Source organism: Bos mutus, chromosome 14 (assembly GCF_027580195.1).
Source record: "Bos mutus isolate GX-2022 chromosome 14, NWIPB_WYAK_1.1, whole genome shotgun sequence".
Lineage (NCBI taxonomy): Eukaryota > Metazoa > Chordata > Mammalia > Artiodactyla > Bovidae > Bos > Bos mutus.
The window spans coordinates 45625377-45638434 of record NC_091630.1 but is presented as its reverse complement, the minus strand read 5'-3'; the positions used below and the strand labels follow the sequence as shown (position 1 = coordinate 45638434).

The window sequence follows — 13058 nt, the reverse complement described above, 5'->3', positions numbered from 1 at the left end:
ACTAGAACAAAGGTAAGCTCATCTGTTTGCATAGCGTCTATGGCTGCTTTGGAGGCAGGTCTCTGACGGTCCCTTGAGACCTTGGTCTGAGCCCCAATATCCAAATTCACCCACACCTCTCTGGTACAGAACCTCTAAGTCCTAGAATGTGAACTGGGTCCTGGACTCTGGAACGGCCAAATGGAAGTTTCTCCCCACTGTTGTGACTCCCCAAATCGAATACTGGTCTGCTGTGCATGACATGAAAAGGACATGTCTCCCCAAATGAGGGCCAAGAGAAATCCTCCAACCAGTTTCTCTGCCTTACCCGTCAGAGTCCAAGCCATCACCAGAACAACGAAGGCTCACAGAGTTCATAGCTGGAGGCTGACAGTCCACACACACTGTGTAGCCCTCTCGGAGATATTGCATCCATCGGGTCAGGGGGCGATTTTCCAGGGCACAGTGGTGAGTCAGTGACTCTGTCTTGAACTCCATACAGTATCTAGAACAAAAAAAAAAAAGAGCAATTTCACTTGCTGTAATTGTAATGATTGGATGGGCCAAAAAGTTCATTCGCATGTTCCCATACCACTTTATGAAAATATCCAAATGAACTTTTTGGTCAACAAGAACAACAACAAGAAGTGCCCTGATGTTGTAGAAAGTCTTAGGAAGGCTGGAACCCCCTGAGGATGCCTGACAGCCCAGGGAAGGTAGGATGTTGCCTTGTCACAGGTCACAGAAGGCCTGGTCAAGCTTCTCACTCGCTGAACTCTTGACATCTGACAACTGAACCTTTTTGCTGTTTCTCAATCCATGGTTGAATTATTTGGTCAACACCATACTGCACAAATTTTATCTCGTGTCCTATCTAGTTTGACCGTGAAATTATGTCTCAAAACACATTTCAGTAGGAAAACTGCCCTTGATAACTTTGCGGAGATTTTAATGAATTACAGAAATCGAACAAGAACTTGCTTGAGTCTGAGAACATGTGAGCCCCAGGAAGGCTGGTCCCGGATGTCCAGGCCAGCACCTCACCACCATTCCCGGGACCTTCCCTATACCCGCTCTCCCGGCTCCCCTACATAATCTGGGGCAATGAGGTGAGTTTTGACTCAGAGTCAAGCATCAGAGTTATACTGGACATCACAGATGAAAGGACACGGGAAGCTGAGACACAGTTTTCTGTAACAGACTAGAGTCACCTTACACTGAGCTGTGGAAAATCTAGCATTATATTGTGTGACTAGACCCTGAAGGCCCCAGGGGTGCATTCAGACATGGATGAATATTTCAGAGTTTTGTACTTAAAAGCAACACAATTTTACAGTTCTTCAGGGAAACAAAACAGCATGGCATTTTAGGTTCTAACTACATTAAAATGGGCTCTTGTGTTTTAATCCATATAATTACGAATTGTAATAAGTTAGATGGGAAGTGTTTAGAGAGACTGTTTCAAAGAAGATCTTTAACGATGGTAGGTAAAGTTTATTTGGTACCTTAAGGTACTAACGTAGGAAATCTATGATGCAGCTTCAGTCAGCTTCAGACAGCTTAACCCTGACATTTTTTCAAGGATATTTGCTCATTAAATTCTCACAGCAACCCCACGTGGTAGGAATCAATATTCTCATTTTACAAGAAGGAAAAATTGAGGCGCAGTAAGAGGTGGTGTGGGGATTTGAACATGCAGCTGTCTGGTGTCCCTATTCTAACAGCAGAAGAGTGGGCTTCTAATGAGCACGGAGGTTCCTTCTGAGCCATTAGGTCTTGACAGAAAGGCTCAGACCTCAGATGGGGACCATGTTCAAATTCACAAACAGAGGTGGTGCAGGAGTGCACGGTTCCATAAAGACTATAAGCTGAGCATCCTTAGTGTGAATGGCAAAATATACCATCTCATTTCTATACAGCATGTTTCTTCTTAGGGATCAGAGACAAAATATTTCTAGCCCCTTCCACCAAAATAAAACAGGGAAGGGGCAAGTATTTCCCAGCTCTGGGATAAAGAGTCACATTTTATTTGTTCGAAGTACATGAACAATACCAGAAGAAATTCCATCCCAACGAGTTACCTTCGTGAGCTGACTTGACCATCCGACTGGAAAAAACATGAGAAAAACAAATAATACCAAATTACCCAGCATCCTCTGTGCTTGTGGTCCAGTGTGGGGAGGCCGCCTGTCTTGTTCGCTCCTTGTTGAACGCAGAGGTAGTTATAAAGGCAGGGACTGGAAAAGGAGAATGACCTTGAACACGTGCAGCTTGAAGTCTCCAGAGCAACTGTTCCCAAACTTGGTTTCAAACCCATCCAAAGCCCTTCAGTCCTAGACAGTTAAGGACTTAGGGAAGGTCATGGACACACGGCTATATAGAAAATGGATAACCAACACGGACCTACCATAGAGCACAGGAAACTCTGCTAAATGTTGTGTGCCAACCTGGATGGGACGGGGAGTTTGGGGGAGAATGGATTCGTGTATATGTATGGCTGAGTCCCTTTATTGTCCACCTGAAACTATAACATTGTTTACAGGCTATACCCCAATACAAAATGTTTGGGGTGTTAAAAAAATAAATAAATCCCTCTACCCCTAAATCTAAGGGACACCACCAAGGAGTGAAGGAGGTGAAGCCAGAGACCCCAGAACCAAATTCCATAAAGCCTCATGCAGCACAGTTGGGCAGGGAGGGGCACGCTTGTCTTCAGTGATCTCACCATGTGCAAAGGAAAGCGGGGGGTGGGGGCCAGGGGGTGAGGGGAGGCGTGGGGGCAGCAAGCAGAGGGAATAATAAAAAGATGGGTGGGGTAGGGGGAACCAAGGGAAAAAGTAAGGTAATAGAGAAAGGGAGATTTGTTTTTTTATGAAAAGAAGAGAAACAGAGAAGAAAAGTGAAAAGTAGAAAGAATAAGGCAAGAGAGAGAAAAGGAACAAAGGCGAGAGGAAGAAGACAAGAGAGAAAGTGGAGTAGAAGGAGAAAAAAAGAAAAAGGCAACCTTTCTAAATGAGAACGGGAAAACAGGAACAGCAAAGGAAGGAAGAGTGAATGCTCCCAGGTTTTCTGATAACCACAGCCTGGAAGCTTCGCCACCAACAACACAGCCCAGGGTGTGACCATCAGGTGCTGGCCAGCACGGTGCTGTCCCCACTCCAACTTCAGGGAAGGAAGGTCTCGAAGGGTCTCTCCTCCTCACCGCCCGCCCCAACACCCTCACTTCTGATACTCTGGGTCAGAGGGGAAAAAAAAAACAGCCAGAAACCCTTTCCTTCCACCTCTTCCCTCTTATTTTGCCTTCCTCCTATTTCATCTCTAAGTCTGGGGTGGGGGCATCTGTTGCTCTGTGTAGCCCCTGGGGGCGATCTCTTGATTCCATCCTGCTGTCAATTCAAGGAAGACAGGGTTTTGCCTTGAACATCATGGTAGCCCTCACATATTCACATGCTCAACAAATATGTGTTCAAGGAATGAATGGGTCGATGAATGAATGAATAAATGAAGTCATGAAACTGCCATGAGTTTCACAGGTCCTATTTCCCTGAGGTCTTCTGTTCCTATACTGAATCTTGCAGCTGAGAAAGCTCTACTATCCTTCTGACCTCTTATTTCAGAAATTGGACCATTCTGGGAAGAAGAGATACCAACTGAGATTGGCTTGTGAGATGCCCAAGTCATCAACAAGAGCACAAGGGCATGGGGGAACCAGCAGCAAAACAGATGCTTCAAGCCTATATGTTCATCTTGCTAAGTTCCTTCCAGCCACGAGGTGGCAGCCTGAATTCTTTAGATTTTCTGAATGAGACTTCATTTTTCTATTACATGGAAACATAAGACAGGCATAGCCACTTGGTCCTAAGAGTTGTAGGCACATTCGTGTCCCATGTGTCTGGGCATCTAATCTCTTGTCTGAACACTACCCACATCTTGTGTAAGCTCTAGACACCCAGCTGAGTGGCTCTTTCTTGCTGTGATAGCATGTTTGTTTTCCGAAGAGAACATGTCATTCTTTCTAAATGTGACCGTAGCTTTGGAACTTCCAAAATTCACGGACAGAATCAAAAAGGAGAAGTGAATGCATGTACGTCAGGATCCTTCTGTTTCTCTTAGACCTAATTATCAGAAGCAAACATCGAAAGGGTTTTCATTTTCTTATGGACTGTTTTCATTTCTGTTCTTTTGACACACATATGGACTTATTCACTAAGTAAAGAATACACTTACTGCTAAATCCTTATAGCATCCTACCAGTCAAACTATAACATTTTCAGAATATGTTTCTTTAGTTCAAAACATTTACCTGAGCTCCTAATTTGTATTGCGCATGTTATTACAAAAGTTCAAAGGCAATGCACTTAATATATAGCTCAAGGGAAAAAACGCTTGGTTAGGAAGTAGAGGGTAAGTGTAGGACTACAGTTTCTCATATGAAATCCGAAGAAAAAGTTCTGAGATAATAAAACTAACAGCTACCAGTGATGCACTTCTGAGTAAGTGTTTTTCATGCATTCAGTTCAGTTCAGTTCAGTTGCTCAGTCATGTCCAACTCTTTGCAAACCCACGGACTGCAGCTCGCCAGGCTGTCCATCACCCGTCCATCACCAACTCCTAGAGTCAACTCAAACTCATGTCCACTGAGTCAGTGATGCCATCCAACCATCTCATCCTCTGTTGTTCCCTTCTCCTCTCACCTTCAATCTTTCCCAGCATCAGGGTCTTTTCCAATAAGTCAGTTCTTCACATCAGGTGGCCAAAGTATTGGAGCTTCAGCTTCAGCATCAGTCCTTCCAATGAATATTCAGGACTGATTTCCTTTAGGACGGATTCGTTGGATCTCCTTGCAGTCCAAGGGACTCTCAAGACTCTCTTCTCCAACACCACAGTTCAAAAGCATCAATTCTTTGGTGATCAGCTTTCTTTATAGTCAAACTCTCACATCCGTACATGACTACTGGAAAAACCATAGCTTTGACTAGATGGACTTTTTTTGGCAAAGTAATGTCTCTGCTTTTTAACATGCTGTCTAGGTTGGTCATAACTTTTCTTCCAAGGAGCAAGAGTCTTAATTTCATGGCTGCAGTCACCATCTGCAGTGATTTTGGAGCCCCCCAAAATAAAGTCTCTCACTGTTTCCATTGTTTCCCCATCTATTTGCCATGAAGTGATGGGACCAGATGCCATCATCTTCGTTTTCTGAATGTTAAGTTTTAAGCCAACTTTTTCTCTATCCTCTTTCACTTTTATCAAGGAGCTCTTTAGTTCTTCTTCGCTTTCTACCATAAGGGTGGTGTCATCCGCATATCTGAGGCTATTGATATTTGTCCTGGCAATCTTGATTCCAGCTTGTGTTTCATCCAGCCCAGTGTTTCTCATGATGTACTCTGCATATAAGTTAAATAAGCAGGGTAATAATATACAGCCTTGACGTACTCCTTTCCCGATTTGGAACCAGTCTTGTTGTTCCATGTCCAGTTCTGTTGCTTCCTGACCTGCATACAGATTTCTCAAGAGGCAGGTCAGGTGGTCTGGTATTGCCATCTCTTTAATCATTTCATTTTCACAACCATTCTTTGAGATAGGACCAATTATTTCCCTTTCACAGATGAGGAAACTGTGGTCCAGAGAGCATAAGAAACATGTTCCAGGCTCAAAAGTGTGGCAGTCTGACTCTATTACAACACAGCTGACAAAGTTTCACTAGTTTATTAATATTAATGTTTCAATACGGCAGCGTATTACTGATAAATTGCTTAAATTTGGTTCCATTTTCCCTTTTTGTCCCTTTGTGAAGTGAGAGCGGAGAAAGGAAAGGGGGGAAAGGTTAGCCCTGACACTCGGAGCCCCCTCAGGCTGGGGGATGGGCAGGAGGTGTGGCTCAGGGGTGGGGGACGGCCTGGGGCACAAGGGCACCTTGTATATTTGCAAAGTGCTTTCCTAGTCTACATCACCGATCTTCACCAAAGCTCTGTCTAGACAGAGGTTTTCTCATCAGAAAACAGGCTCATGGAAGTTAAGGGAAAATAAATAGTAAATGACCAAGCAGGCACCCCAGTACAGACAATCAAGTCTATTTTTTAAGACCTACTATCCAAAAGCAGAGACATCACTTTGTAGACAAAGGTCCATATAGTCAAAGCTATGATTTTTCCAGTAGTCATGTACGGATGTGAGAGTTGGACCATAAAGAAGGCCGAGCGCCAAAGAATTGATGTTTTTGAACTGCGGTGCTGGAGAAGGCTCTTGAGAGTCCCTTGGACTGCAGAGAGATCAAACCAGTCCATCCTAAAGGAAATCAGTCCTGAATATTCATTGCAAGGACTGATGCTGAAGCTGAAGCTCTAATACTTTGGCCACCTGATGCGAAGAACTGACTCATTAGAAAAGACTCTGATGCTGGGAAAGATTGAGGGCAGGAGGAGAAGGAGGCAGAAGAGCATAAGACAGTCAGATAGCATCACTGACTTACTGGACACAAATTTCAGCAAACTCCAGGAGATAGTGGAGGACAGAGGAGTCTGGTGTATAGCAGTCCATGGGGTTGCAAAGAGTGGGACATGACTTAGCAACTGAACAATTGAACAATTCAAACTCAGTGTTGAGTCTCTGTGGTTAAGACCAATCATAGAATTGAGCAGGAACCCTGGACCTTGTCTCCTCTGTGTCCTGGCCCCTCCAGCCCAAGCTTGGTTGGATGGCACATTCTACTAAGGAGGTGTCCTTCCCTTTGGCACGAATCTAAAGTAAACAAGCCAAGAACCAGAGGACTCTGAGCTAGCTCCATTTTTTAACATTCCCCACAAATTTAATTTTTCACTAAGAGCAGTAGGTAATTTAGAAATTATTTTTGCCTCCAGTCTCCCTTCTGCTTCTGTGTGGCAGCACATAGCTGGTGCCTCAGGACAAAAGCTTTCAATAAATGCCCATTCTCCTGCCTCTCCCCTTCCTGGCAACAATATTCAATGTAATAGATTCTTTGTTAACAGACTATTTGCCAACTTTTCTGGCATCCCATCAACCTACCATTGTTCGCTTTTAGGGCAACTTCCACTTCTAAAAGAGTGGCCCCACACGTACTTACTTTGAATGTGAAAGTAAATTACATTTGCTTTGAGAATTTCATAAAGCCCTCTGACACAACGGGGTGTCACAAAAGCAGACTTAGAACCACTAGTCTGTAGATATGGTGTTGAAGAGAATGGAATGAAAATTTGACAAATAACGCCAGCCTAGAATCATACGGTTCATAATAATGCACAGTGATCTTGCAGAAGGAAAACCCATATGAACAATAGTCAGTATGGGCAACAAACACATAATATATGCTTCTGGATTTGCTTTTATGATAAAAAATATACTCACGATACACATTAAATGAAACTGGAAGAGGGCAAAGGCTGTGTGTGAGTTTAGTCACTAAGTTGTCTTCACTGCTTTTGCAACCCCATGGACTGCAGCCCACCAGACTCTTCTGCCCATGGGATTTCCCAAGCAAGAATACTGGAGTGGGTTGCCATTTCCTTCTCCAGGGAATCCTCCCAACCCAGGGATAGAACTTCTGTCTCCTGCCTTGGCAGGCAGATTCTTTGTTGCTGAGCCACCAATGGCTACTTGATCATTAATTAGAGTGTCTTCATAATTGTATTTTATTCACTGGCCTTGCATGGCCTTTATATTTCTACTTAGTTATCAGACTCTGTAATTGTGATTTTAAAATATTGGATTGGCCAAAAAGTTTGTTTAGGTTTTTCTGTTGGATATCATGGGAAAACCTGAATGAACTTTTTGGCCAACCCAATATAATAATAATATATCAATATTATTAACATTTATATAGTATTAACATTTCTATATTATTAACATTCATATTATAATAATATATTAATATCAATTGAACATTCATATTGATATTGTAAATTCATTGATTTACATTATCAATATTAATTTTCAATATAATTATAATCATAACAACTAATGATAATGCTTAAAAGCAAAACACTATTAAGGGACAGAACTCACAAGATTTAGGGCAATGAGATCACCTGTCATGCCGTTACCTCACTGAGCTCCAATGTCCTCATGTGTAAACCCAGAGAGATGACATTGTTCTATATCCATCAGTTCAGTTCAGTTCAGTTCAGTCGCTCAGTCGTGTCTGACTCTTTGCGACCCCATGAACCGTAGCACCCCAGGCCTCCCTGTCCATCACAGGCAAAATAATGCCTCCCTCAAGATGTCCATGTCCAAATCCCCAGGAGCTGTGAATATGTTATGTTACATGGCAAAGAGAAATTAAAGATGTTACTTGATTGAACTTAAAATAGGGTGATTATTCTGGATTATCCAGATGGCTTGAATGTAAGCACAATGGTCCTTCGAAGAGTTAAAGGAGGATGTTATGACTGAAGACAGGCACAGAAAGATGCTATGATCTGGCTGGGAAGGTGGAGGAAGGGGACCATGAGAAAAGGAAGCCTCTGATACGATGGAAAATGCAAAGAAACTGATTCTCCATCAGAGCAATCAGAGAGGAATTCAGCCCTGTTGACAACCTTGGTTTAAGTTCAGTAAGACCTGTGTCTGACTTCTGACTACAGAACTGTACGATGATACATTTGTGTTGTTTAAGTCACTAAATTTGTGGTAATGTACTGCCTCCAGCTTTCTGAGGTATTGACAAAAGCTAACACAATCCTAAAGGAAATCAACCCAGAATGTTCATTGGAAGGACCAATCTGAAGCTTCAGTATTTTGACCACCTGATGCAAAGAACCAACTCACTGAAAGAGACCCTGATGCTAGGAAAGACTGAGGGCAGGAGAAGGAGGTGACAGAGGATGAGATGGTGGATGACATCTCCAACCCGATGGACTTGAGTTTAAGCAAGCTCTGGGATGCTGTGAAGGACAGGGAAGCCTTAGCGTGCTGCAGTTCATGGGATCGAAAAGAGTCAGACACAACTCAGCGACTGAACAACAATAATACAACACCAAGCGTGTTTTTCTCTAAAAGGTGTTTTCCTGTGAGTGACTCGCTTAATTTTAGTGGGTTTTTTTTTTAAATTTTAGTGTTTTCTGCATTTTGGTAGGCTGTTTCACAGTTTATCAAGTCCTTGTTCCAAGAGGATTAAAATATTATTTCACTGCTTCCTGAAATAATAAAGATCAGAGTGAAAATAAACACAGACTTAAAAATTAGTAGAATATACCCATGAGATGAAGGGCTGGTTTTCTGAAAAGACAGACCAAATAGACAAACTTTAGCTAGACTCACCAAGAAAGAAAGAGGCGATTCCAACAGGTTAAATTAGAAATGAAAAAGGAGAAGTTACAACTAATACCACAGAAATATAAAGGATCATAAGACACTATTACAGATAACTATACATCAACAAATTAGACAAATAAATTCATACAAGACTGAATTATGAAGAAACAGAAAATCTGAATAGGCTGACTACTAATAGGGAAATTGAAACAATAATGAAAACACAAAACTCCCAAAAAACAAAAGCCCAGGCCTAGATGGCTTTACTGGAAAATTCCACAAAACATAAAAAAAAATATTTAATATCCTTTTCAAACGTTTCCTAAAAATCAAAGAGGAGGAAAATTTTACGAACAAATTTTATGAAGCCTGCATTACCCTGATACCAAAACCTGACAAGTACACTACAAAAAAAGAAAATTACAGGCCGATATCCTTGATGAGTATAGACACAAAAAGCATCAGCAAAACACTAACAAACTGAATGTAATTATACAGTAAAAAATCATATACCATGATCAAGCGGGATTTATTCCAGGGGTGCAAGGATAGTTTCATTGATTCTGCAAATCAACCAATGTGAGACATTCACAAAATGAAGGATAAAAATCATATGATCATCTCAATAGATGTGCAAAAACACTTGACAAAATTCAAAATCCATTTATGATGTTGATATCAACAAATTGGATACAGTAGGAATGTACCTCAACATATAAAGGCCATAAGGGCTTCCCTGGTGGTTCAGAGGTTAAAGCGTCTGCCTGCAATGCGGGAGACCAGGGTTCAATCCTTGGGTCGGGAAGATCCCCTGGAGAAGGAAATGGCAACCCACTCCAGTATTCCTGCCTGGAGAATCCCATGGACGGAGGAGCCTTGTAGGTTACAGTCCACGGGGTCGCAAAGAGTCAGACACGACTAAGCCACTTTTCTTTTCTTTCTTTATGACAAGCCCACAGCTAACACACTCAACAGTGAAAAGCTGAAAACTTTTCTTCTAAGAGAAGAGTAAGACAAGGATGCCCACTCTTGCCACTTTTATTCAACAAAGTATTAGAAGTCATAGTCCCAGCAATGAGTCAAGAAAAAAATTTTTAAAATAAATTCAAGTCGAAAAGGAAGTAATAACACTGATACTATTTGCAAATGACATGATACTATTAATACATAGAGAACCTTGAAGACTCCACCAAAAAAAAAAAACAAAACTGTTTGAACTAATGAATTCAATAAAGTTTTAAGATATAAAATCAATACACAGGAACTTCCCTGGTAGCTCAGTGGTAGAGAACCTGCCTGCCAATGCAGAAGACACAGGTTCCCCTGATCTGAGAACATCCTACATGGTATGGGGCAACTAAGCCTGTGTGCCACAACTGTTGAGCCTGTGCTCCAGAGCCTGGGAGCCAGAACTACTGAGCCCACATGATGCAACTCCTGAAGCCCACGAGCCCTAGAGCCCATGCTTGGCAACAAGAGAAGCTACCACAATGAGAAGCTCACAAATCACAACTAGAGCAGCCCCTGCTTGAGATAACTAGGAAAAAAGCCCACAGAGCAACGGAGACCCAGTACAACCCAAAAATTCAATACTCAAAAATACATTGTGGCTAGTAACAAACTATGAGAAAGAGGAATTAACATAACAATGTAATTTACAATTGCCTCAAAAAGAACATAATGCCTAAGAATAAATTGAATCAAGGAAGTGAAAGACTTGTACTCTGAGAACTGTAAGACCCTGATGAAGGAAACTGAGGACAATACAAAAGGATGGAAGGTTATGCATTATCATCCTGCTATGAAGAGACCCAGGCCTGGGAAGGGGGCTGAGCACCCTGGTGCCACACTGAAGGGTCAGCCTGTGCTGCAGGAATACATTCTAGCAGCCTATCCCTGTAACTAAGTGGTGCCATTGTTTTTTCTAATGGATCCAGCTGCCAGTGCAGGGAACATGGGTTTGATCCCCAGTCCGGGAAGATCCCACATGCCACAGAGCAACTAAGCCTATGTGCCACAAGCACTGAGCCTGCACCCTAGGGCCCGCGCTCCACAACAAGCGTAGCCCCCACTCTCTGCAACTAGAGAAGCCTGAGAACAGCCAAAAATAAACAAAATGAGACAAAACCCTACTGGCACTAAACTAAAATTTTTGTGCATTCGATTGTTTTTAAAATAGCCAAACAAGCAGACTTTTAGCCATTTAGATCCTAATTTTACATATCCTGTGAAATATACCCAACGTCTGCTGGCCATTGATTAGGTAAATCTTTATGGTTGCAAGACCCCAAGCCACCATGACACCTGCCCTATGAAGCCCTTTCACCCAGGGACTCCAAACCATGCTACTTAGTTGATATCAACTGGATGCACGAGCTCCTGGCAGACTCTTCTGTTCCCCCTCTGGATGGTGATCGCCATAGTGCAACCTTTGAACATCCTCTCTCACACAGCCTGTAAGGTCATTGTGTGTTACTACTGCCTCTTGGGGTCATGAGTTTTTCCTAAACTGGTCCCCAGATCCTCAACCCCCACCCCCCAACCTGAGTGTCTGGCTCACCATGCTGTTCCCTCTACCTGGATGGTTCTGCATTTTTTAGCCTCATCATATCCTCAGGGAAGTCCCTCCCCTCCTAGCCTCTGTGGATCCCCTCCTCCACCAAGGAATCTATTTATAACACACATGGGACCTCCTTGTTGGCTCAGACTGTATTTGCAATACACACTCACAAGTCACTATACCTCTCCCTTGTTCCATACATGATATCCTATGCTTGCAGTGCTTAGTCACTCAGTCGCATCCAAATCTTTGTGATGCCATGGACTATAGCCTGCCAGGCTCCTCTGTCCACGGGATTCTCCAGGCAAGAATACTGGAGTGGGTTGCCATTTTCCTCCTCCAGGATATCTTACCCATCCAGGGATCGAACCCGCATGTCCTGTGTCTCCTGCATTACAGGCAGATTCTTTACCCACTGAGCCAAGAGGCAAGCCCTTGTTCCATACCCCATTGGATTTACCACTGAATTACCATTGCAGTGGTAATTCTCTGGGACTAGTTTCCTAGGATGATCTGCTTATCATCTTCCCCTCCCGCTAGACTGTGATCTACCTGACAGCAGGTTTCACAGCAACTTTTCTCCCCACTGTGATTGGCACCCAGCCCAGTGCCTGGCATCCAGGAGACTCTGAAGAAACACTTGTGTGTGGAAAGAACAAAGGAGCAAAACAACTCAGAGGATCACGCTGACGTGGAATTTTCCAGGTTCCTATGAAAAAAACATGATCTCTGCTACCCTGAGAAGTCAGTGTTTTGCTCTATCAGATTCAACCCCTATCAACACACCGGTTTTGGCCTTTTTGTTAATTTCTTTGTGAGTTTCCCATGGCTCCCAACTCATGAAGGAGCTGACTCTGGGTCTCCTGGGCCAGCCCACAAGCAAAACAATCTTCCCAAATCAAAAATCTCATCACATCAGCCCCAACCCAGTTGGTCTGGGAGGAGAAACAGGTTTTTTAAGAGAATCATTTTATCATGCTTTAGGAATTTGTTGAGCTTCCCAGGTGGCTCAGTGGTAAAGAATTCGAGGGCAATGCAGGAGATACAGGTTCCATCCCTGGCTCGGGAAGATCCCCTGGAGGAGAGCATGACAACCTATTCCAGTATTCTTGCCTGGAGGATCCCATGGACAGGGGAGTCTGAGGGGCTACAGTCCATGTGGTCACAAAGAGTCAGACGCGACTGAGCAACTAAACACCAACAACAGGAATTTCTAATTTTTCTATTATTTTCACAGGTATGCGAGTGTCCC

General features: G+C 43.0%; 1 protein-coding gene across 2 annotated transcripts in view; it reads right to left on the bottom strand.

The window, feature by feature from the left end:
- Nucleotides 1-13058, bottom strand: part of SBSPON (somatomedin B and thrombospondin type 1 domain containing) — a 32003-nt gene that overhangs the window by 5814 nt on the left and 13131 nt on the right. For both annotated transcript variants that reach the window (XM_070382266.1, XM_014481993.2), the window contains 2 exons: nucleotides 2126-2216; nucleotides 308-484 (listed from right to left, as the gene is read on the bottom strand). In XM_070382266.1, coding sequence (XP_070238367.1) covers nucleotides 308-484; nucleotides 2126-2216 — 268 coding nt within the window. The remainder of the gene's footprint in view (nucleotides 1-307; nucleotides 485-2125; nucleotides 2217-13058) is intronic.